The 26,825-nt window shown below is 41.7% G+C and overlaps 1 protein-coding gene across 1 annotated transcript; it reads right to left on the bottom strand.

Moving 5' to 3' along the window:
* Positions 1–19,737: 19,737 nt before the first annotated feature.
* Positions 19,738–21,814, bottom strand: LOC310783772 (uncharacterized protein; the record flags this gene model as incomplete). Its single annotated transcript, XM_083644677.1, has 2 exons — positions 19,738–20,963; positions 21,646–21,814. The coding sequence occupies 2 exons, from the start codon at positions 21,812–21,814 to the stop codon at positions 19,906–19,908; spliced, it is 1,227 nt and encodes a 408-aa protein (XP_083500803.1). The 3' UTR covers positions 19,738–19,905.
* Between the last annotated feature and the right edge of the window lie 5,011 nt (positions 21,815–26,825).

Genomic DNA, 26,825 nt, shown 5'->3' with positions numbered 1-26,825 from the left:
TGCTGTGGCCATGCATGATTAATACACACATAAACGCATTTCTCTGTTTATTCCTATTATGTAACATGACATGAAAGGAGAGTTGAAGGCACTATCAACCCATGAATCTGGCAGCAAGATCAATTTTATTTCAGCAAGTTGAAACTCTCTCTCCAGTCATTTCCTCTTGTCCTCTTTCATCACAAACACATCAACATGTTCAGTAGTTTATTTATTTATTACAAATAGGCTACATCAACAATGTTATTCTTGCTAAGTCACGAGCAGTTTTTTCCTGACAATAATGTACACTGTATTGGTATTTTGCAACAAAGTCAGCACTTCATTTCAGGGCTTAATTGCGATGAATAACAGTTATTACGAAATTTGTGTGGCAAATGGCAATGGCATCTTGTAATAACGTGAAAGAAGGGAAAATAATACCATGCTTTGGATTACTTTCATTTAGACAATTGTGAATAACATTATTTTTCCCCCACCCTGCATAATCATGAGTTAACCATAGGCTACTGTATGTCAGCCTGCACCCCCACTTTAAACTCTCTCTAACAACCTCTCTGTGTTGGAGGTTGTGTTATTAATCGATTGGTTTTATACAGCGCTTTTCAAGGCCCCCAAAGCACTTTACATATTATATGTTGTGTGTGTGTGTGTGTGTATGGGGGGAACCTCAACTCATCCACCACCTGTGTGTAGCACCCACCTGGGTGATGCACGACAGCCAGTATACACAAGAATGCTCACCACACATCAGCTATCATGGTGGAGAGTTGAAGAAAGAGCCAATTAGATGATCATGGGATGATTAGGTGGCCATGATGGAAGGAAGGCCTGTGTGTGGGAGTTTAGCCAGGACACCGGGGGTTACACCCCTACTCTTGCAAAGAGTGTCAATGGGATCTTTATTGACCACAGCGAGTCAGGACGTCGGTTTAACGTCTCATCCGAAGGGACAGTGCTCACTCACTGGACAGTGTCCCTGTCTCTGCCCTGTGGCACTGAGGATGGGGATATTATTTATGAGACCAGAGGGTCTCATACTACTGGTCCTCCAACACCACTTCCAGCACCATGGTCTCCCATCCAAGGACTACCCACAGTCAGACCTGCTTAGCTTCCCTTGCAAGCCAGCAACTTAAGGCAGGAGCCACTGTGCCGGTTGAATTTATTCAAAAATGTGGCCCTGTAAAAAGAAAAATGTGGAGAGAAAAAAAAAGCCAGTCGACCCCTAATGCAGACCAACTTATGAGGATGGGGTGAGACAAGATGGAGAGAGAGCTTATCGAGAAGTAATCATTATTATGTCATGTAAACTGCTGGTGGCCGTATTTCTTTCGTTCTGGTGGTGATGAGTAAATATTATTGCCAATATAACAGGAGAAATGCCCATTCTACGCTCGCTCGCCATATATCTGGGAAATGAGACGCACAAGAGGTAAGACAGTTCTGGGAGTCACCATGCAAAAGGCGCTTTAGGAACAGAGTGAGAGCCTTTGGGTGCAACACCATAAGTAGGAGGATGCAGAACAACATGTGATCATCAGGCCATTTGCAGAACGCATCACAGCAGAGCGGACAAGCTGTACACATCAGAAATCCTTCGAAAGAGGTGTTTCCCGAATGAATTGTGCCGTTTTCCATCAACATTTTCTATTGCGATACTTTAAAAATGTAATGCAGATCAAAATACATTGCTGGAAACACGATTAATGTAGCTAGACAGGTTAATGCTAACTTAACGACCAGCCTAGCACTAGCATTTTCACTATTTGCTGTTGTGCACTTACACAAGCTCTCAATTTTCTGCTTCAATGTTAGATGTTAGTTAACCAGTCACACAACAACAAAAAGACAGAGATCTTTGTCACACTGCAACGTTCCGAGGTTGTTCATTATACTGTAGCTATATTATACAAAAAGTAGTACTAAAAGGAGTTGAACTTGAAACACTACACACAAGCCTACCAGCTCTGGAAAGGCTCTAGTTAAATACTTTCTCACCTGAAGAACTGTGACACTTTTTAAGCACTGGTACTCTGTGCAACTCTAGTATGGACAGTCATGTGCCTCTTCAGGTTTGAGCCATTGGCGAAGCCTTGTTCACAGAAACTGCATCTGAATGGCCTCTCCCCTGTGTGGCTCCTTGTGTGTCTTTTCAGTTTGGCTTTTTCGGTGAAAGCTTTCCCGCAAATGCTGCACTTAAACGGCTTTTCCCCCGTGTGGATTCTGGTGTGCTTTGTCAAATCTGAGTTGAAAGCAAATCTTTTCCCACAAAAGAGACATTTATAAGGTTTCTCCCCTGTGTGCATTTGGCGATGCTTTGAGAGATTTGATCTGTATACAAACTTCTTCCCGCAGTGGACACAGCTGTAAGGTTTGTCCCCTGTGTGAACTCTTATGTGATTTTTCAATTCTGCGCCACGGCGGAATCTCTTCCCACAGGTGTCGCAAGCATGCGGCTTGTCGCCTTGTTCCCCTCTGTGAGTTCTCATGTGAGCTTTGAAATTCTTCAAGTTATGAAACTCTGTACTACAACTGTCACACTTGTACACTTTCTTGTTTGTTGTTGGCTCAGTACTCCTCGTTGATCCTGCATTCCCACAGGTGGATGTGTTGTAAGCTTGGCTCTCAGCTACATGACAGTTGTGAGAGGGGAGCTGCCGATCACTGTCTGGTTCTGATACTGCAAATCCCTCTCTGTCAGATACAAATGAGATGTTGACTAGAGGCTCTTTCTGTGCTACACTCTGAGTTTGGTAAGGATCTGAATGCAGAGACTGATGTTCACTGTGGTCACGTCCATCACAAGCAGGAGTCAACTTAAAGATATCAGCCTCCTCCCACAGTAAAGGCTGCTCTCCCTCCTGACTGGTGCAGAGTTCCTCCTGTTCCTCTTTAATCTGTGGAGGCTCTGGGTCCTCTTGACTCAGACTGAAGTTCCTCTGCTGGTTACAGTGCTGCTGGTCAAGGAGAACCTCCTCCTTAATGACAGGTGGCTGTGGAGGATCTGAAGGGAGGGGGATGCGGGAGGGGGGGGGGGGGGTATATAGGGACAAGGGACAAAATGTATATTAGTATCTTTAGTTTCATTAGTTTCATTAGTTTCACCCCCCCCCCCCCCCCAGCCAATCACCAAGCCAAGAACTTTGAGGGCGATTTTCTTAAGAATGTTGCTTTTAGGAGTACCAACATTCAAATAAGCATATCTTAAACTATTTTAAGATTTCAATGTATGACACATCATTTGCTTACAGTCTGTACTTTAATCTGTAAAAAAAAAAAAAATTGTGGCCTACTTGGGAACCAAAACTGTTAAATCTTATGTTGTGCTATGGACAGTATCGAGGGAAAATTCACACACCTGTGTACATTGTACATTTTATGTAGGCCTACCACTTTATGCAGTATAGCAATGATGATGCTAAAACAAATCCCAGGAAGACTGACTCACAACATTTGATGTGCATTATTGTTGGAAATATGACTCATATACAGTCTCTAGAAGTGTATGATTTAACTTTTTCCCATGGTCTAGTAAAAAAGCAAAATGAAAATCACAATAAATTGTAATAGCCTATCAAATTGCAATACTTGTAGAATCGCAATATTTGAGTATCGCAATACATACCGAATCACACCAAGTATCATGATAGTAGTAATTGGGAGATAAGCATAGCCCATAGTCCATATATCATCCCACCCACTAGCCTCAACGCGAGACTCTTTTCGCCCAGACCAGCCCTACTCCTTGGGGGAGTATCTGAATTGATCCAAATCGGGCTCCTATGAGGTCACTAAAAGCATTGAAATATGTGGAACCATTGCATATGAGCGATCAATGTTTCAACAAGAATAACAAACCACAAATTCCTTGTATTGTGTACATACTTGGCCAATATAAATCTCATTCTGTTCATTGCGATTTCACCAACCTGTTCTGTGTAGCTTTATCTCAGGCCTCAAAACGATATCCAGCAGCCTGCGCTGACGGTCGATCTCTTCCTCGTACTCTACTATAGTTTTCACAAACACTCCTAATATTTCCTCAGCAGCCGCAGTTAGTCGCTCGTTGACGAACGTCCTCAAACTCTGAACTGTAGACATTTCCACTCGACTGAAATCGACATAAGATCCTCTGCAAGCAGTCAGGACTGTCTGGAGATCCGTGGACACAAGTGAAGTCAGCTAGCAAGCTGCGTTCTATTAGCAAATATAAGAGCTAGCAAATATAAGAAGTTCCGGTGAGATTTTTCAAAAAAATTCAAAGTAAAAGAACGATTCTGCACAATTATAGAGCAGACAGGGGCGAATGAAAAATGATTATTTTCCACATTAAACTAATAAACTAAGCATTTAAATAAAGCTATACAATACAAATGATGTTTTCTGTATGACAATAACTGTTTCAATAACATTGAGAACTTTCTTCTCAGTATCTTAATAGATAAAAGCTGTTCACTGGAGTGCATAGCCTTTACAAATTGGACACTGGACAGGTTTGTGTTCAGAGTGGGAGTTTGCCAAACATATGCACACACTCGGGTAGACCTCCTCTATGACATCCCACTCTCAGCTAAGGCCATTAGGAGTAAAAACAAATATGGCGGCCCATCAAACCCACCCAAACACACTACAGTGACATTTCTGGACAGCTTTTGAACAGTGGACACCCTCGTGTCCAAGATGTCGCCACAAACCATATGTGCACGCGCTCAGGGAGACCTCCTCTATGACATTCCACCCTCCGCTAAGGCCATTAGGAGTAAAAACAAATATGGCGGCCCATCAAACCCCATCAAACACACTACGGTGACATTTCTGGACAGCTTTTGAACAGTGGACACCCCCGTGTCCAAGATGTCGCCACAAACCATATGTGCACGCGCTCAGGGAGACCTCCTCTATGACATCCCACCCTCCGCTAAGGCCATTAGGAGTAAAAACAAATATGGCGGCCCATCAAACCCCATCAAACACACTACGGTGACATTTCTGGACAGTTTTTGACACCGTGGACACCCCCGTGTCCAAGATGTCGCCACAAACCATATGTGCACGTGCTCAGGGAGACCTCCTCTATGACATCCCACCCTCCGCTAAGGCCATTAGGAGTAAAAAAAAATATGGCGGCCCATCAAACCCCATCAAACACACTATGGTGACATTTCTGGACAGCTTTTGAACAGTGGACACCCCCGTGTCCAAGATGTCGCCACAAACCATATGTGCACGCGCTCAGGGAGACCTCCTCTATGACATCCCACCCTCCGCTAAGGCCATTAGGTATATCCTCAATGTGCCCACAAAGGTCTGTAATTCTTTACAGATTCTGGCAAATAAAAAGACAAATTGTACAATGACATTTTTTCCATAGTCTTTCAAATTGTTTGACAAAATATACAATCAGTTTTTCATATATTTTTAACTGTTATAATATCTTTGCATAGTAAGAACATGAATGTAACAAGGATTAACCAGGAATGAGGAAAAAAAAACAATTGTTTCACTGATGTCACAATGTCTATGACATGCAAAGTTGAGCAATTGTGCGCTGAGTGATGTCACCTTGAGCAATTGCGATGTCATCAGTGAGAGATGTCATCAGTGATGTGAATGCGAATCCGCACAGCGGGCAAGCACGCTCTGCGGGCGAGCCTAACCCTAACCCCTTCTAGTACTAGAAATCTGTGCATGGAGACTAGAGAGGATGTGTCATGGGTGCACTTTTTTGGGGTGTATTTTAGCTTTGCACGCTCAGTTTCTCTGGCTGAAGTCAGAGATGTCACTTCAGCAATTGTGATGTCATCAGTGATGTCACTCAAGCAAATGTGTGCTGTGGGCCGCCTTATTAGTGTCAATAGGATACTATTATGCTATTAGTTTTTCCAATAGACATTTACTTTGCCCTACACTGTTCAATCCTCCACACTGGATCTTGGAGGTATGCATGCATAGAGGCTTGCATATTGTGGCAGATCAATTAGCATACATTTTCTTTTGAACATTGTCACATCAAATATCTGTTTCCTGCCCCGCAAAACCCTTTTCAGACCAACTACATTTTCAACATTAATCAATGTACTGTGTGATATATCATACTCTCTTCCAAGAGCAAAGCATTTCCTGTTACCATGTTGCTCTACTACAACGTAATAGTATACAGTGATTATGTGTCCATTCAGCAACAAAACAGTGAAGCTGTTCCTTTTCACTACTCTTGTGAACTCCTGTGAGTAATACAGTTCTCCGCTGACTAGAAGTCTACTGAATATTTTCACAACTGTATCCGCGGTGACTGGAAGTTGCTCATGACCAGTGTCTCTTCACTACTAAGTTTTCGTGAATAATGCAAACCAAGGGTAATAACCTGATCGCCTACTCTTTCAAACTGCTTCAGTCTTTTTTGACCAGTTAAGTTTTTATACAGTTGGATGCATTCAGGCACAGCATTTCTCAGTGCATCATTCCTCAAAAGAGGCAATACTTGCCGATATGTGAATTCTTTCATTATCTGTAAAGGAACACATTGAGTGCCATGAAACATTTTTAGTATTTCTCCATTAAATGACTCAAATATATAAAAAAAAACTCGTAACGGGACAAGCCTTTTACAAGTCTTTTATTGTCACACGAACACCACAACACATGCATGCGGCCACAACACACTCATGCTGACGGTGGCCGGTGAAAAGTGTCCTCTGCATTTAACCCATCCAGGCATGTCCTTTCCTCCGGGGGGCAGGCCAGGAGCAGTGGTCGCTTTCTCGTACAGCGCCCGGGGACCAACTTCGGGTGTTGTCGTCACTGGTCGGATGACGATGACGATCTGATCTTCTGCATGTTTTTAGTGGGGGGGTTATATACGGAGGAACCCCCTGGGGGAGCACGGGGAGAACATGCAAACTCCACACAGAGAGAAAGGCCCTTACGACAAGATACCCCACCTGGGCAGTAGGCACTGAAGATATGGGGGGGAACACAACCACAGCGCCCACAGTGTCCCAGGCGAGAATCGAACTCAGGACCTTCTGACTGTGAGGCGACAGCTCTACCACTGAGCCACCGTGCACCCAGAATGAGCCCACAAAGGTCCCCAATTCTTTACAGATTCTGGCAAATGGAGACATAAATGTACATTAAATGACACATTTTGCTTTCCATACAGTGTTTCGAATTGTTTGACAAAATCTACTACGAGTTTTTCACATCTTTTTAAGTCCTCTGTTGTAATAACATCCTTGCACAGTAAGAACATAAATGTGACAAGGACTAACCAGTGCTGGTAAAAGGCCTGGGGCAGAATTCCTTTTAGCACAAAGATACTATAAAACAGTAACCAGTTCTGCCATTCACTAGCCTTCCAAAACCTCCTTTGCTGAAGAGATCGGGGGACTCTTGTCACATTGCAGGGAGGCTTAATTAGTAAGAGTTGTTCATCAAGCTCAGTCACTCTAGTCCCAATGTAATATGGCTTCTCATGGTTTTCACTGTCCAGCCACATGCTTGCCATTTGCCTAACCACACCAAGATGTATATTATGCATATGGTCAGGAGGCATGCCAGATACAATGTCAAAGTGTGGAAATGTGGGCCCTTTAACACCCCTCACAGATTTTGTGGTACACAGAGCCTCCCTTGCATCATTTATGGTTGAAGCATGGTCCCTTTTTGGAACGTCTTTGTATGGGTATGCCCTAACAGTACCATTACCCTTTTGAACTTGTTCACCAGGATGTAAACAGAGGCTGCACCCATATAGACCATTAAACTGGGTCATGTTTTGAAGTATGGGCCTGGCTACTGAATCACACATCATAACAGCTGCCACAACTCGACATTGTTCCAAAATGCTGTTTCTTTTTAACTTAAAGCCCACAGTCGACAACTTTTTTTTTTTTTTTTTTTTTTAGTTAGTTAGTTAGTTTATTTCGGTCCATTCAACAAATCATGACAATACACACATACAATGAGTTGAGGCAAGATGGGCCGAAAAGGTGTAGGCTGAAGCCGCAGCTTATTTTGCCTACCCTATGTAAATAAAAGAAAATTACAAAAACAAAACATGTTAACGCAGTTTCAATTATGGTATTTAACTGAACTTTAGAAGAAAAAAAGAAAATTTGAAAGAAATTTACAAGTGATCGTGCTCATATATATACATACATATATAGATTTATTTTAACATATATATATACATATACTTCAATATACCATATTTACACCATGTTAGACAAGTCAATGCAGTTGTTTCAGGTTAGTAACAATTACATTGGTCCTTGTTTGTTTAATTTGGTTTTGGTTAATCATTGTACAATCTTATCTTTGGTTTTATTGGTGGTTGGATTGTTTTTCATAATGTTTTATATTTATTGAGTACCTGAGTTTTAAACATCTTTTTAAATTTGGTGACAGAAGTGCAAGTTTTTAATTCTTTGTCGAGGTTGTTCCATAAGTGTACTCCATTTACCGATGTGCACTTGCCTTTAGTGTTGGTCCTTGCCATGGATGTCTTAAAAATACAAGTTCCCCTGAGTGGATATGGCGAGTCTCTGACTGTGAACAGCTCCTGTATGCAAGGTGGAAGTAGGTTGTTATGTGCCTTGTAGATTATTACAGCAGTGTGTAGGTTGACCAGATCTTCTAGTTTAAGTGTATTTGAACTGATGAAGAGTGGATTGGATGGTGCAAGGTAATCACTTCGATTTACAATTCTGATGGCTTTCTTTTGCAGGATGTAGATTGGTTTGACGGTAGTTTTGTATGTGTTCCCCCATACTTCCACACAATATGTTATGTATGGAAGTATGAGGGAGCAGTACAAAAGATACAGCGAGTTATTGTTCACTATATATTTCATTTTGTGTAGTATTGCAATTGTTTTTGAAATTTTTGTTCTTATGTTCTCTATGTGTGGTTTCCAGCTGAGTCTATTGTCTATGATGGTTCCTAAGAATTTGTGTTCGTGGACTTGTTCTATTTCAACACCTAATATGGATAGTTTCTGACACTCTAGAGTGAATGGCTTTAAAAATGTATTAACATTTGGCGTTTTATTGCCAAACCACAAGCCAAAAAGTAAAACATTTTCTTTCCGCACAGGGTAAGGAAGCTCATTTACAATCCCTTGTAATGGTCAAATACCATACAGCGATGATTTGAAAACAGGCACTCCGTCACAGTTGAGTGTTAAGGAGTATCCATGAGGACAATCAAGGGGGCCTCCATTTTTGTTCAGATTATGGTACATTTTACCACTGCATACATCATCATACATTTCAGAATTACACGTGCCATCTCCTGGCTTGAGACAATGTGCAATATCTTCCCTTTGAAGAAGATGTTCTAACTGTGTTTGGATTGGCAAGTATATGAAGAAGTTTCCATTCTTCAGCGAGCTCTTTTTATCCCACGTTGTGTTGCATACAACACATTGCTCTTCACTATCCTGGTCACCGATGTAATACTCACAGTTTGGACAGTATATGTGACATTGTAGGTGACCTTGTACTGGCTTAAGCTCTTTTAAGAACAGATGCTTTGAGGTTGACAGTGTGTTTTCTGGACAGTGAATATTAATCAAATCTAGAAGATCAGAGAGGGCCATGCCTGTGAGTCTGTGTCTCAAAACAAATGAAAGTATAAGTAAAAAATTCTGAGCTTGGGTTAGTCGTGAACCAGTGTAAAGTGGGTCTTCATTTCCCAGAGCAAACTTTTCATGACCGACTTCTCCCAAATGTGATTCCTCATTTACTGACTCATCAGGACTGTCATATACAAGGGGAAGTTGTTCTCCACTGCCAATAATGGATTCAGAGTCAGAGTCCGTAAAAGACTGCCTTGGTTCTAACACACCGATGCCAACACTGTCATCAGGAACGAAGTTACCGGTATTTTGTGACTCTGATGCGGGGCTACAATTAGGTAGATCATTGAAGTGAAGTTCACTCTCTGTGGAAAGTTCATCCTCAAATATGAGTGGGGATGTTGGATATCTGGGTATAGAATCACCACAGTCAGCATCCAGGCTCTGTAATAGGGAGAAAATAAAAAGCAAATTCTGATCAGAAATATTATCATTATTATCATTAACCATCAAGTTGTTTTGTGAGAACAATGATCAACAAATTTTCAAATTAAGCAGTTTCACTTCATCGCACACATTCACACAAGAAAAGGCTTATAGGCTACTTTGTTTTTCATCTACACAAAATAAATACCAGCACATAGTCTACAAATCTGCATGTGACCAAATTTACCAAGATGCAACATTGTTGGTTCTTAAGACAAAACCTTAATAAACATAAAATGTACACTATACTTACAGCAACATGGGTGACATCAGGTCCGTCTTCAGAGCCATTGTCAGAGCCGTGGTGAGAGGAATTATGATTTAGGTTCTTATGTGTAAGAATAAAGTCTTGATTAAATTTTAAGTAGCTTGAGTGAAATAGTCACTGGAGCTGCAACCAGCAGACACAATCTGGACATGACAGTGTTGTACACAATTGAACATATTTATTTATTTAGTTAAACAACTATGAAGACACTTAAGGGGAAATGTAAAGTAAAAACATTTGAGTTTAAGGGCTTAGGCCAGTCAAGCAAAACAGTTAAAAGTTTAAAAGATAAACAAGTTGCATGAGTAAAACAGTTCAGTCAAGGTTAGGGTAACATAAAAAAATCACACCCAGTTGTTAAGTTTTGTGGACCGGTTCTCACCATTTATTTTGAATGATGAACATCCAATCTGAAAATGATCCATCCAATCTGAAAAACTGACAAGGAGGGAAGTCTATGTTACCCATATTGGTGAGAGAGAGGATAATTGTCTCTCTATAATTCTTCCAACCTTCTTATCCCGCCAGGCTTTAATGCCGCCATTTTTTTTTTTTTACTCCTAATGGCCTTAGCGGAGGGTGGGATGTCATAGAGGAGGTCTCCCTGAGCGCGTGCACATATGGTTTGTGGCGACATCTTGGACACGGGGGTGTCCACTGTTCAAAAGCTGTCCAGAAATGTCACCGTAGTGTGTTTGATGGGGTTTGATGGGCCGCCATATTTGTTTTTACTCCTAATGGCCTTAGCGGAGGGTGGGATGTCATAGAGGAGGTCTCCCTGAGCGCGTGCACATATGGTTTGTGGCGACATCTTGGACACGGGGGTGTCCACTGTGTCAAAAGCTGTCCAGAAATGTCACCGTAGTGTGTTTGGGTGGGTTTGATGGGCCGCCATATTTTTTTTTACTCATAATGGCCTTAGCGGAGAGTGGGATCTCATAGAGGAGGTCTTCCTGAGCACGTGCATATGTTTGGCAAGCTCCCACTCTGAACACAAACCTGTCCAGAGTCCAATTTGTAAAGGCTAGCACTCCAGTGAACAGGTTTTAGCCATTTACATACTGAGAAGAGCTTTCTCAATGTTATTAAAACAGTTGGTGTTAAACAGAAACATAATTTGTATTGTATACCTTCGTTTAGATGCTTTGTTTATTGTTTTAATCTGCAAACTAACCATTTTTCTATGCCTTATAAAAACATGAATTACGCCGCTTTTACTCTGAAGGTAACCGGAAGTCTTATATTTGCTAGCTTTGCAAACCGGAAGTAAAGCGGAAGTCTTATATTTGTTCATGGAACACAGCTCAGCTAGCTACAATTTCATTTCGACTTCCGGACAGGATTTTTCTAAATAAAAGCATTCATTCAAATTGAACTGATGTCACACATTGAATATAGGCTACATACCTACATACCATTGGAAAATGTTATATTGCATTTACATACATATCATTTGATATTGTAGTGCTGAAAATTTTACTCAAACTATATTATGCCTGCTCCCATCACTTAGAAATAAATAAGCCAATAAAAAAAGAAAATAAATCCAAACTTTATGCATTTGAGCAAACTCATAGCATTCATGTACACCAATACTTCATCTATCATGGTATCATGTTACTCTCTAACTCAGATATATGTAAAATTTATTGTTGCTGACATTTGCGGGGGGAAGTCCATATCCAAGCCTTCAGGCACACGCAGTCAGTCAGTCAGTCAGTCAGTCAGTCAGTCAGTGGCACTTGTGTTCTGCCAGCAGCTGTGTCTGTAGAAAAACTTTGTACAGATGGTACAGAGTATCTAATTGCATCTTGTTTCTGATTTGTATTATTATTATTAATAATACTAAGAATACTAAGAATACGAATAAGAATATGAATACGAATACGAATACGAATACGAATAATAATAATAGTTATTATAATTATTATGATTATTGTTATTATTATTATTGAGTCTTGTGGCTGTGTCGAAATTACGCTTTTATTCTGAAGAAAACGCACCGGAGGTTTGTCATGTTCCATGTTACTATTCGATCCGGTGGAACACAAGTATCTGACGGAACCCTCCGAGATCCGTTGTTGGTTCCATGTGGCTCCATCCGGAACACAGGTCGAGCGAGTAAGCAAGCTAAGCTATTTTGGTTGTCGTTAGCTGAATGAGTTTGTTTAGACTCAATCTGGGAACCCATCGGTTAAAAAAGTATAGATATATACATTTTTTTGCAAATCGAAAGTCTGTCTTGAGAGAGTTTAGACTTTGCCGCCTGCAAAGTTGAAAGTATATCTCGTCTACTTGAGTGGAAATGTCTACAGTCCAGAGTTTGAGGACGTTCGTCAACGAGCGACTAACTGCGGCTGCTGAGGAAATATTAGGAGTGTTTGTAAAAACTATAGTAGAGTACGAGGACGAGATCGACCGTCAGCGCAGGGTGCTGGATAGCGTTTTGAGGCCTGAGATAAAGCTACACAGAACAACAGGTTGGTAAAATCACTACGTTCTTAGTGAAAGAAAGGGGGGGGGGGGGTCACAAATTTTATTATCATACAAGGGTCCCATTAAAGTAGAAAACAATTGCACGTACTTTATGGGACAGGTGCTGGATCAAAAACTGTTTAACAGAGAGAAAACAAGACTAGGTGGAATCCAGCTGGATGGTTTGTTATTATATGATATACGTGTATAGAAGACGACCTACTGACTGGACAACAACAGAGTGTGTTCAGTCAGAGGCTCCGGCAGCTCCCCTGCACTAAAGAGCGTTACAGGAGCTCTTTTGTGCACACTGCAATTAGCATGTATAATAAGTCACGTACATGCAGGGAGAGCAGACTCCTCCTTTCACTCCCTCTCCCTCTCTCCTCCACAGCCCTCCCATAGATACGCTGGTGAACCCTAATTTCATCATTGCTATTGCACAATCTGTATGTCACTTTATAATGATGTTGCACAGTGTCCATTTTGGCCACATAGAACATGTGTGCTTACATGGTGTAAATTACAGGTGCAATTTCTTATCTTATTTTATTTAACGTTATTGTAGATAGGATAACTTAGACGCTGTGCTTTCTTGACATGTTTCTGACATGGGTTCTGCCTGACATATTTTTGACTAGACTCTTTCTCTTGTGTGTTTTTACTGAGATGTACTGACATTGGCCTCTGCTGTAACACAATAATTTCCCCCAGGGGATTAAAAAAGTAATTATCTATCTATCTATCTATCTATCTAGTTTTCTAACCACGTATGTTGCTCTGCACTGCACAGCATTATTATAAAAACTACTGGGGACTGGCCCACCAAAGGGTGCCCACTGCCCGGTAAGACCCTGATGGTCCAGGAATACTTCATTTGAAGTTGTATGTGGTTCTGAATAAGCAAATAATAAAGAATATGACCTCGCTGCAGTTTTCAGTACTTCCGCAATGCCCCCTTCTGTGAGTGATCTCATCTCTCAGTCCCCATGGTCACCAAATGGTGTCTTTTCTATACCCCCCCCCCCCAAAAAAACTATGAATGAGCATCATGGACTGATGAGCACTCTTAAACATCCCTATGCTATTTTCCTGCCTATTTTTTTTATGTAATGTGCACCAATTGGCTGAATTCACATAAAATAGCTTCATCTGTGTGTGTGAGATTAAAATGAAAGAAAATGTGAATTAATTAGCCTACTATGGCTTTAGATAAAAACAAACATAGTTTACATAGTAACACGGTGACCAACCAACATCTGTTATTGCCCCTTAAAGGAACACTCTGCCCATTTTCAACCAGCTTTGTATCATTAGAACATCAGTAGTATATCAGAAAAGTTTAAACTGTAAACTGTTTTGAAGTCTGTCATTTAATTTGACAGTTATTGAGTGTTAAAGTCCACACTAACTCAAATTAATAACTCATTAACTCAAATCAACTCTCAATAACTGTTAAACATTCTGTCATTCATCTAGTTTGACAGTTATTGAGAGTTGATTTGAGTTAATGAGTTATTCATTTGAGTTAGTGTGGACCAGTGATGTCCACACTTTAACACTCAATAACTGTCAAATTAAATGACAGACTTCAAAACAGTTTACAGTTTTCTGATATACTACTGATGTTCTAATGATACAAAGCTGGTTGAAAATGGCGGAGTGTTCCTTTAATCACCAAAGCAGTCTAACCTTGGGCCAGCTCCATTGGTGCTGAAAGCGCAGAGAGCGCTACATGTATATGCCTCCCAGGACTCACCTGAATACCTAAAATAAAGGTTTATAATTTATATATATATATTGTTATATTGATATATTTTCTCCTCCCTCTTCAGACCCCCCACAGCCATCTGCCATTAAGGAGGAGGTTCTCCTTGACCAGCAGCACTGTAACCAGCAGAGGAACTTCAGTCTGGGTCAAGAGGACCCAGAACCTCCACAGATTAAAGAGGAACAGGATGAACTCTTCACCAGTCAGGAGGGAGAGCAGCCTTTACTGTGGGAGGAGGCTGATATCTTTAAGTTGACTCCAGCTTATGATGGAAGTGACCACAGTGAACATCAGTCTCTGCATTCAGATCCTTACCAAACTCAGACTGTAGCAGAGAAAGAGCCTCTAGCCAACATCTCATCTGAATCTGACCGAGAGGGCTCTGCAGTATCAGAACCAGACAGTGACCGCCAGCTCCTCACTCACAACCTTCACATAGCTGAGAGCCAAGCTTACAACACGTCCAGCTGTGAGAACGCAGGATCAGCTAGGAGTACTGAGCCGACAGCAAACAAGAAACTGTACAAGTGTGGCATCTGTAGTAAAGAGTTTCCTTACATGTCACACTTAACAGCTCATATGAGATTCCACACTGGTGAAAAGCCTTTCAGATGTGACACTTGTGGCAAAACGTTCACCCAGAAGTCCAATTTAACTACACACAAGACAACCCACACAGGTGTCAAGCCGCACGCTTGCAACACCTGTGGGAAAAGATTCCGCCGTGGCGCAGACTTAAAAAGTCACATGAGACTTCACACGGGCGAGAAACCTTACAGCTGTGTCTACTGCGGCAAGGAGTTTGCAGACGGCTCATCTTTCACAGTGCATCTACGCGTGCACACAGGGGAGAAACCTCATAAATGCCTCTTTTGTGGGAAAAGATTTGCTGTCAAACCAGCGTTAACGAAGCACACCAGAATCCACACGGGGGAAAAGCCTTTTAAGTGCAGCATTTGCGGGAAAGCTTTCACCCAACAAACGTCCCTGAAAATGCACACCAGAACTCACACAGGGGAGAAGCCGCATCAGTGCAGCACTTGTGGGAAAGCGTTCATTCAAAAAGCAGACCTGACCGTACACATGAGGAGCCATACAGGGGAGAGGCCGTACAGATGCAGCGTCTGTGGAGAAGGGTTCACCAACAGCTCAAACAGGAGGAAGCACATGAATGTCCACACTAGAGTTCTACAGAGTACCAGTGCTGAAAAAGTCTCGCATTATTGAAATGCACATTTTTGTTCAAGTTTTAATATACTTATGACTGGTAATCAAAGTATCACAAGAATCCCACAGGGACTACTATGACTGAGCTTGGCCAAGCTGACATCTTGTTTTTGTTTGATGAGCAGCAACATTTCTTATCATATTGTGAGCAAAACCTTTTCTTGTCACCTAGCTTAGTGTTTTTTTTTCAATTCTGTGCCATTGTGACTGAAGAGTATGCATGTTTTCATTCCAGCCAAACTCTTCACCGGCTGATTCACCAGGTAGTTCCTCTCTCTGGTTGAAGTTGTGTTGCTTGGTGAAATCAGCTGCTGTACTGTTGAACCTCTTGGGGCTCGTTCGTCTTACGGTGCAAAGTGCAAACGCACTGGAAACGGAACCGTCGCGGAAGTGAGGCGAAGCATCTGGACGCGCAGGCAGTTTAATTTCAGCGTGGCCCTGCAGCGAGAGTTTCGTGTCTGGTCTATTTTGGACGCGAGTGGCGAGCGGCCGTGTGCAGCCAGGCATGAAGTCAGTACAAGTTGTGACCGGCGCAGAGCAAAACAAAGCGCTTCTGGTGTGAATGGTCAGGCTTCTGCTGCTCGAGCTGAATTTACGCGCGGCCCCGCTTGTGAATCCAGTGTGTTTACACCGTTAGAATTCATGTTTCCCTGCCTACCAACACAAGGGTTGCAGGTTCGCGCCCCCGTGTTTCCTCCGGCTTGGTCGGGCGTCCATACAGGCACGATTGGCTGTGTCTGCGAGTGGGAAGCCGGATTAGGGGTATGTGTCCTGGTCGCTGCACTAGCGTCTCCTCTGGTCGGTCGGGGCACCTGTTCGAGGCAGAAGGGAACTGGTGGGATTGGCGTGATCCTCCCACATGCTACCTCCTGCCAGTGAAGCTCACCACTGTCAGGTGAAAAGAAGCGGCTGGCATCTGCGCATGTCTCGGAGGAAGCATGGTGCTAGTCTACGGCTCTCCCCAGATCAGCAGAGGAAGGAGCAGCAGGGGGGAAATTGGCCAAGTACAAGTGGGGAGAAAATGGGGAAAAATCAGAAAGAAAATAAGAACAATGTTTTCCTCACTGTTAAGTGAAGTATACATAAAGTAGGATGCATTTTGCATTATTTTATTTTAATCTTAGTTGTGTCTCTGAAAAAAGGGAGTAATGTAAGAAAGAAAATTTATACTGTGGCTTTTTTATATTAATAATATACTCTGTTCTTGGTTTCCTTTGACCTGATGCTACCAGAGGGTTTGTTTTCACATAACCATCAGGGAACGGGTCGCTTAGGAAACCGTTTTAGATGCAGGCAGTTGATTGGATGAACCATCTATCATGGGCTCGCATCTCTTTGTCGTCACACCTAAATCCCACCCGTAGCTGACTCCGGACACTGATTGGTGCAAATAACTGGTGGTTCGGATTCAAACCAATAGATTGGAGCGTGCCAAGATGGATTTGTCGCGTGATCTCGATCTCATGATCTTGCGCGAATCCAGCTTCCTCGCAAATGTACCTACCCGTCTCTCTTAGCTGTGTATGTATCTGTCTGTCTTTACCTACCCGTCTCTCTTAGCTGTGTATTTATCTGTCTGTCTTTACCTACCCGTCTCTCTTAGCTGTGTATTTATCTGTGTTTTCCTGCTTGGATCTGTCAGTCAGTGGGTCACTCAGTCATTCTGGGCTCGCTGCAGTGGCCCGGTGTCATTTTGAAAGCATGTGACAGCTCAACACAAGTTTATGTATTTTTAAGCTGCTATCATGGTTTGTTTACTTTGACACGGTTTGTAATTGTATCAATTAAAATAAATGGTATTTTTGAATTTCCATCTATCTCAAAAGTTTATTTTCCATAGATTAAAGTTAGAGGAATTGTATGTATGCTGGGAAATGTAGACAGACTGTTTTTCTACAATTACCAGAAGTTACATCTTGGAAGGGATGTGGACAAAAACATTTTTGATAGGAGGTTTAAGAAAATGTGTCAAGCTTTCTGTCTTAAAGAGACAAATCAATGGTATGACAAACTGCTGGAACTTTGTGAACCAGTGGTGTATAGTTACATTAGTTGTAAATGAGAGACTAGGTTGTGTTCAGGAGAGGGCTCCACAGCGTTGGCTTGGCTGATATGAAAGGTGAAGGTTAGGACCTCCAGCATTGGTCAGTGGCATTACAAAGGAAAGTATTAGTCTAGAACAGGGGTTCCCAACCTTTTTTGTGCCAAGGACCGGTAGATAGATGGAAAAAAAAGTTGCGGACAGGTTGTCAATTTTAATAATAATATACCGTAGCCTATATATATATATATATATATACTGTATATATTTTAAATAAACATAGGCTATAATATTATAGGCTGTGTGGTAGTTAAAACATAGTTTCAAGTTGACGTTTATTTATGTTTGTAGTTTGTAAAAAAAAATGTTTGTAAAAAATATATATATATTTGGACCGGGCTCGCGGCCCGGTAACAAATGCGTTGCGGCCCGGTACCGGTCCGCGGCCCGGTGGTTGGGAACCACTGGTCTAGTAGAAGATCCATGTTCTAGACGCCTAGAACATGTGTCTAACCATGGAGGCCCAAGGCTATGCATGCACCTTTTCAGTCGGGCCATGTCAAACAGCAATATCAGGCTATCTTGGCTTGTTGTCTCTATGGCATCAAATAACATAATCATGATCCCATGGGCATCCAGATATTGAGTGAGGGGGGGCTCCTTTTTCCAAGCTTTGTCTGGGTGGAGGCCCACAGTTTCAGACTTTGAAAAGCCCTGGACTATAGAATGTTTCCTCATCAGTTAGCTGACAAGCTTTCTTACAATTGCAGCAGTAGGGTGAGGGTCTTGTAATGGGGAGAAAAAAGCCTAATAGTAATAATGCATTTTAACAATGACTTTATTTAAATGGCAATTTTCAAAAGAATAATAAAAGTGAAAATGTTACAAAGAAAACAAGGATAAAATGACAAATGATAACTTGAAACTGCATAGCAGAAAAATTATAGAAAAGTCAATCTAAAAAAAGTGGGTCTGTTTATTATTTCAATGTCCAGACACGCCGACAGGATCGCTCACAAACACCATTCATGTTGAGTTATGTTCTACACATCCAGAAGATCCACTGTTACACACACAGCACACCTAGCGGTAGAAGTGATAAGTGCATCTCCCCATTAAGAGAGATGCCAGACAAATAATCATTTATCTTATACTGTGCAAGAAAAGGGACTGTAGCATGCATAGTACATAAATAAGAAACTGTATTGCAGTTAAATGCACAGTTCACCATGGAAACAATTAATTACTGAAAGCAGTCTCTCAATCTTTAAGAAAACACTCACTCTGAAAACACGCATGCATGCAGGTGTGGGTCTATAAATCATAGAAAATAATTTGTTCGGGTGGGTGGCAGGTGGTTGAGTTATGCCGATCCGCGCATCTCTAATATACACTTAGCTAATCTGAGCTCTTCATCGCTAATATACATTTAGCTAATCTGAGCTCTTCATTGCTAATATACATTTAGCTAATCTGCATTCATTAGTTTTGAGGCCCTGACAGAAAATGCTTGATCCCCTCTTGAAATTAATTTAGATCCAGGAAGTAGGAGAGACTTTCCTGCAGACCTCAGGTGACAAACAGGCAAAAAATGAATTGAAAGATCTGAAATGTAGTATGGGGCCTGTCCAAAGGTCCTAAAGGACAAGCAGAACATTTTCACCTGTAGTTTAGCTAGTTAGTAAATTCAGCTTTGATTTTGCCTTTTTTTATGTTTAGGAGTGTTGCAGATTTGGTAGATGGGTGGCTTTCACTGCTACATATGCCGACAAACTCAATGTAGCTAAACAGGTTAATGTGAACTTGATGACCAGCCTAGCACTAGCTAGCATTTTCACTTCTACTGTTGTGCACTCACAAGTTCTCAATTTTCTGCCTCAATGTTGTTAACATCACAGATCTTTGTCACACTATACCAAGTTGTGCATTATAGCTTTATTATACAATATATATATTTTTTTTACTCCTAAAAGGTGTTGAAACACTACACAGGCATATCTGCTCTGGAAAGGCTCGAGTTAAATAGTTTCTCATATGAAGAACTGTGGCACTTTTTAAGCACTGGTACTCTGTGCAACTCTAGTATGGACAGTCATGTGCCTCTTCAGGTTTGAGCCATTGGCGAACCCTTGTTCACAGAAAATGCATCTGTATGGCCTCTCCCCTGTGTGGCTCCTTGTGTGTATTTTCAGGGATGCTTTTTCAATGAAGGCTTTCCCGCAAATGCCACACTTAAACGGCTTTTCCCCTGTATGAATTCTGGTGTGCTTTGTCAAAGCTGAGTTGACAGCAAATCTTTTTCCACAAAAGAGGCATTTATAAGGTTTCTCCCCTGTGTGCACGCGTAGATGCTTTGTGAAAGATGAGCCGTCTGCAAACTCCTTCCCGCAGTAGACACAGCTGTAAGGTTTCTCACCTGTGTGAACTCTCATGTGATTTTTTAATTGTGTGCGACGGCGGAATCTTTTCCCACAGCTGTTGCAAGCATGTGGCTTCTGGCCTGTGTGGATGATAAAATGCTGGTCATGTTTTGATTGACAGGTGAATCCTTTTGCGCAGATTCTGCATCTGAATGGCTTTTCCACAGTGTGGGTTCTCATGTGAGCTTTTAAATCCATTGAGTTAGGAAACTCTTCACTACAACTGTCACACGTGTACAGTTTCTCATTTGGTTTCGGCTCAGTACTCCTAGTTGGCCCTGCGTTTTCACAGCTGGATGTGTTGTAAGCTTGGCTCTCAGCTACATGAAGGTTGTGAGAGAGGAGCTGGTGGTCACTGTCTGGTTCTGATACTGCAGAGCCCTCTCTGTCAGATTCAGATGAGATGACTAGAGGCTCTTTCTCTGCTACACTCTGAGTTTGGTAAAGATCTGAATACAGAGACTGATGTTCACTGTGGTCACTTCCATCATAAGCAGGAGTCAACTTAAATATATCAGCCTCCTCCCACAGTAAAGGCTGCTCTCCCTCCTGACTGGTGCAGAGTTCCTCCTGTTCCTCTTTAATCTGTGGAGGCTCTGGGTCCTCTTGACACAGACTGAAGTTCCTCTGCTGGTTACAGTGCTGCTGGTCAAGGAGAACCTCCTCCTTAACGACAGATGTCTGTGGGGGGTCTGTAGGGGAAAGGACAAAGGTAATTACTTAACTACTACTACTAATAATTGAACTACTCTTTTTATAGTGGGTCAAGTGGGCGGGGCTGCATAAGGTGAATACAGATGTTTAACTTGACTACTTGAGATCTATGACCTTACTCAATTTCTGTGATTAACATATTTAGACATTGTTACTTTATTGCACAGCATTCACTGACACATTGACACAGGGAAAATGGGGATGACATGCCACAAACATGAGCGGGACTTCGACCTTCAACTGTGGCCTGTAGGCTACTTTAGGCCAGGTCCTTAGACCACTGAGCCACATAGTGACCTTTAACAATCTCCACTTGTAGGCTAAATAATTATGGTTATCTTAGAGTTAATTTTGTCATGTATAACATTTTACGTCACTACTTCTGTACATTTGTGAATGAGTGGTAGTTCACAGTCACACACGTGACATGATGTCATATCTAATGATGCTCAAAGGCTCGTATATTGTATTCGTAGATTCTGTCTTTAGGATGTACTACAAACTAATCACACGCAGTCTACTCTGCAAAGATGTTTGGTGATGGTGAGAGAAGACAAGTGAAGGGATATGAAAATCAGTTTGGTAAATAAAAAAAGACGAGAATAATATAACACTAAGAAGAACAACGTAGGAGAACATTGTAGTTCTGCTTTTGCAAACCTGTTATGTGTGGCTTTATCTCAGGCCTAAAGACATCCAGCAGTCTGCGCTGACGGTCGATCTCTTCCTCGTACACTACTATAGTTTTTACAAACACTCCTAATATTTCCTCAGCAGCCGCAGTTAGTCGCTCGTTGACGAACGTCCTCAAACTCTGAACTGTAGACATTTCCACGGAAGTAGACGAGACCCTCTGCAAGCATCCAGGAGACGACCAAATTCTTTCACCTAACAGAACGTTTTTAATCAATATTTTAGTGTTGTGGATTTATAGACAAATTTGCCTGGTTCCGGACCTTCGAATCCGCCAAATCCAAGGAGTTGAGTCTGGTTTGAGTGTAAAGAGCTGAGATCAAGAACTTTCGCTTTTATCCTGAAAATCGGACCGGAAGTATGTCATGTTGCATGTTACTATTCGATCCGGGGGGAAACAAATATCTTGCGGAACCATCCGAGATGCGCGGACGGTTCCGTTGGTTCTCTTGGAACAAACACAGGTCGAGCGGGCAAGCTAGTTCGGTTAGCTCGATGAGATTCTGCCTGCGCTACTTGGAAAGTTAAAATATCTCGTCTACTTCAGTAAAAATGTCTACAGTTCAGAGTTTGAGGACATTCGTCAACAAGCGACTAAGTGCGGCAGCTGAGGAAATATTAGGAGTGTTTGTGAAAACTATAGTAGAGTACGAGGAAGAGATCGACCGTCAACGCAGGCTGCTGGATGTCGTTTTGAAGCCTGAGATAAAGCTACACAGAGCAGGTTGGTAAAATTACAGTGCTCTTTGTTATCCTTAAAATAATGGTAACACTTTTCAATACAATACTGTAACGTTACACACAATCTTGAGTGGTTAATAGGGTACGAATGGGGATTAAACGTTAGCAGTAGTAGCCAATAGGGAACGAATGAGGATCAAACGTTAGCAGTAGTAGCCTACTCAAGTACATTACTCAGTTACACACACACACACACACACACACACACACACACACACACACACACACACACACACACACACACACACACACACACACACACACACACACACTCACACTCGCTGTGAATACCTAATTACCCTTTTTCCATTCTAATTTATTTGGGAAGGTGGTCCTCTGATTTTTATTTGACCAATCAGAAGTAGAAGAAATCTGAAAATAGGTATCTATTTGTTTCATCAAGTGTCTCCACTATAAAAAAGAGTAATTACTTTTGTCCTTCCCCCCACAGACCCCCCACAGCCATCTCTCATTAAGGAGGAGGTTCTCCTTGACCAGCAGCACTGTAACCAGCAGAGGAACTTCAGTCTGGGTCAAGAGGACCCAGAACCTCCACAGATTAAAGAGGAACAGGAGGAATTCTGCACCAGTCAGGAGGGAGAGCAGCCTTTACTGTGGGATATCTTTAAGTTGACTCCAGCTTATGATGGAAGTGACCACAGTGAACATCAGTCTCTGCATTCAGATCCTTACCAATCTCAGAGTGTAGCAGATGAGATGAGAGGTTGGTTAAAGCCTCTAGCATCTGAATTTGACGGAGAGAGCTCTGCAGTATCAGAACCAGACAGTGCCCGCCAGCTCCTCTCTCACAACTGTCATGTAGCTGAGAGCCAAGCTTACAACACATCCAGCTGTGAGAACGCAGGATCAACCAGGAGTACTGAGTCAAAACCAAACAGGAAACTGCACAAGTGTGGCAGTTGCGGTAAAGGTTTCCCTACCTCGGCATACTTAAAGATTCACATGAGATCCCACACTGGTGAAAAGCCATTTGGATGCGACACTTGTGGGAAAACCTTCACCCAGAAGGCCCATTTAACTACACACAAGACAACTCACACAGGTGTGAAGCCACATGCTTGCAACACCTGTGGGAAAAGATTCCACCGTGGTGCAGACTTACAAAAACATATAAGAGTTCACACAGGCGAGAAACCTTACAGCTGTGTCTACTGTGTGAAGAAGTTTGCAGACGGCTCATCTTTCATAAAGCATCTCCGCGTGCACACAGGGGAGAAACCTTATAAATGCCTCTTTTGTGCAAAAAGATTTGCTGTCAACTCAGCTTTGACAAAGCACACCAGAATCCACACAGGGGAAAAGCCGTTTACGTGCAGCATTTGCGGGAGTGCTTTCACTGAACGAACAACCTTGAAAATACACACAAGGAGACACACAGGGGAGAGGCCATTCACATGCATTTTCTGTGGACAAGGCTTCACCAATGGCTCAAACCTGAAGAGGCACATGACTGTCCATACTAGAGTTGAACAGAGTACCAGTGCTTAAAAAGTGTCACAGTTCTTCTTAAGAGAAAGTATTAAGTATTTAACTAGACTAGAGCCTTTCCAGAGTACGCATGTTTTCATTCCAGCCAACCTCTTCACCAGATAGTTCCTCTCTCTGGTTGAAGTTGTGTTGTGTTGTGTTGCTTGGTGAAATCAGCTGCTGTACCCCAGTGAGCATTTTTCAGTTGAAAAGACGTTTAAAAAAACCAAATTTAAAAATAACTAACTGAAATCAAACATGAACAATCGCCTCATTCAATATTATTGAACTTTAATTAAACTGGAACAAAGCGCTCTGTGCAGAGGCAAGTCACAGTGACACGAACAATGGGGAAAACATAAAAATAGAAATTAAAATACAAAATTCATTCATTTAAATCTTTCTCAAAGCCACCAACACCGGACCTCCCAGGAGCCTGCTTCAAATGGTCAGCCATGGCGATGTGGATTTCTGACTCTGTGGCGCTGGCGTAGGACCTCATGACCGCATCTGTAATAATAGGGGAATAGCATAATCTTTTAGATTTGATCATGAAATGAGAGGCTCTGAATGTACAACCACTCATTAAACATAGGTCATTTTGCACAACAAATATATTAAGCTTTAGCCACAGAGAACACAGCAGTTTCCTTGAAGTTTCCTTTTTTTCAGACCACCCCCCTTCATGTTGAACATGGCCATGATTTTGTTTGTGAAAAGTCTGTAAATGAGAAATTGTAATGTCAGTTAAGACGTTTCAAACTACTTCAATAATGCTTGCATTGTTCTATAATGAGATCATGTCATGTACTTTTTCTTAGAACTTGTTTATTTGACAACATTATGTGGGTATGATGTCCATACCAGTCCATGGTTTTATACGTGGTGTCCTTAACGTTCTTTCCACCAATGTTGGCCAGCTGCTGAACCTGTTTAAAAAAACAAGCCGCACAATGTCATGCTTTGTAGTAGTCCATTTATTTCAGAACACTAATTGTGTTGTTTTCAATTACTTATAAATGCATATATATGTGAAATTGCTTACAATAAAAAGATAAAAAATAATAACAAAAATGCTTTTGATTATTTTATTTTTAATCATACCAATGATGCCCTCTGTTCGGCATGAATCAGTCTGGCCTCCAGCTCGTCCAGCTCCTTGGGGGTCTTTATTTGGCTCCACCCCTCCCGATTTGTCCGATTTGTCTCTCTTCATTTGTCTGATCTCATCAGCGAGGTCCACAAACTTCCCGAAAGACCACTTTCTGGAATTCTTTCTGGAATTCTTAAAAAATAAAAGTCCTCATCTAACACCTGTTGGTGTGTGCATAATACTACATTGTTGTACAAACTCACCAACTGCAAGCACAATTGGGTCAAAGAAAGCAAAGGATGCAAGGCCAAATATTGGACAAATGAACAATAAGGGCAAGCAATCTTTCCTTGTTTTATGTTCACTCTGGGTCAGACCAACAACAACAGATGTGTTCCAGCAAGAGCCTTCCTCAGCGTTGTAAACGACATCGCTGTGTACACATTACAGACCAAACAGTACAAAAATTATTACTTACTTGCTCTGGACATCAGGAAGGCCCTTTTCGATCTTGAGGGACAAATGGATCATAAATGTATGATAGTGTGTGGAACCTGTCAGTCAAATAGTTGGCAATTGTTAAAAAGTGCAAGACTATTTTGCACTATTTTTTATGTTTTATTAGTGTGGGTTGGCTCCCTTTGAGCAACATCCTGTGGAGAAACTGCCAAATATTGCCCCAGTGGCAATTGTTAAAAAGATATCTGTCACTTCACTTAAAGCTCCGAAAGTCAAGCTATAACGCATTATTGGTGTTTATAAGATATTATTCCATTTCAGAACTGCTCATAAGTCCTCATAATTGTGTTATAGCATCATACAATTGCTAATAACCTTATACAGTTTTGTCACTTTTACTTAAAGCTCCTAAAGTCAAGCTATAACGCATTGTTGGTGTTTATAAGCTATTATTCCACTCCAGAAACTTAGAATTTATGTTCTGTTATGATACAGTATTGCAGTTCTCTGTGCGTCTTTATAACTGAATAAAGTTATGGTATTATAACGTGCTATGCAATGCAGGACTGAGATTCTCCTTTCAAACACTTGTGCTTGGAGATATAAAGCTTTACGAATGCTGAACTTATAAGACATTATATCCACCAATTATTATACTTTATAAACCTTGTTATAAGGTGTTATGCATGATTATAAACGGGCATGGTGACCCCCCCCCCGAGCAGAATTAATCTGAATTTATTGTAGTTTGAGGTATTCATGTGTAACCTGATGCTGCCAGATGGTTTGCTACACAGAAGCATCTGGGAACTTGCCTTTGGAAACTTTCAGAAAGGGCAGGCACGTTCATAAATTAGTGGCAGGTGATTGGATGAACCACCTGTCTATCAAAGGTATGCTTCTCGATATTGTCACACCTAAATCCCGCGTGTAGCTGCCTCTGTTTCATACTGACCCCTGGACCCCCCACGCAGCACAAAAATGACCGTTATTTCTCAAACCCTGGCTACGGCCATGTATAGTCTGGACAAACCAGTCTGGAACAAAGTTAGGAGAGATCAAATCACAGATGGAATCAGTCTGTATGGAGTCTAGAAAACAGAATGCAAACTGGCAATTGAGGGTCTAACTTTACTTAATTCAATTAATAATTCAGTCTAGTCAGCAGCCTCAGTTGGCAAGTGAACTTACGGGATCTTTATCCGTGCTCCATTGTTTTGGAATCATGCTTCAGACTTTAGTTTGATATTACATGATTGTACATTCCACTGTACAATAATATTTCTGTCTTTGGGGAACAAATATCCAGTGTTGGAACTTCAGTCCAGTCGCAAAATCACAGATCTTTGTCACTCGGTACCAGGTT

Source organism: Poromitra crassiceps (assembly GCF_964638095.1).
Source record: "Poromitra crassiceps genome assembly, chromosome: 10".
In the NCBI taxonomy this organism is placed as follows: Eukaryota; Metazoa; Chordata; class Actinopteri; order Beryciformes; family Melamphaidae; genus Poromitra; species Poromitra crassiceps.
The sequence above is the reverse complement of the archived record's forward strand: the minus strand, read 5'-3'. Positions and strand labels throughout refer to the sequence as shown.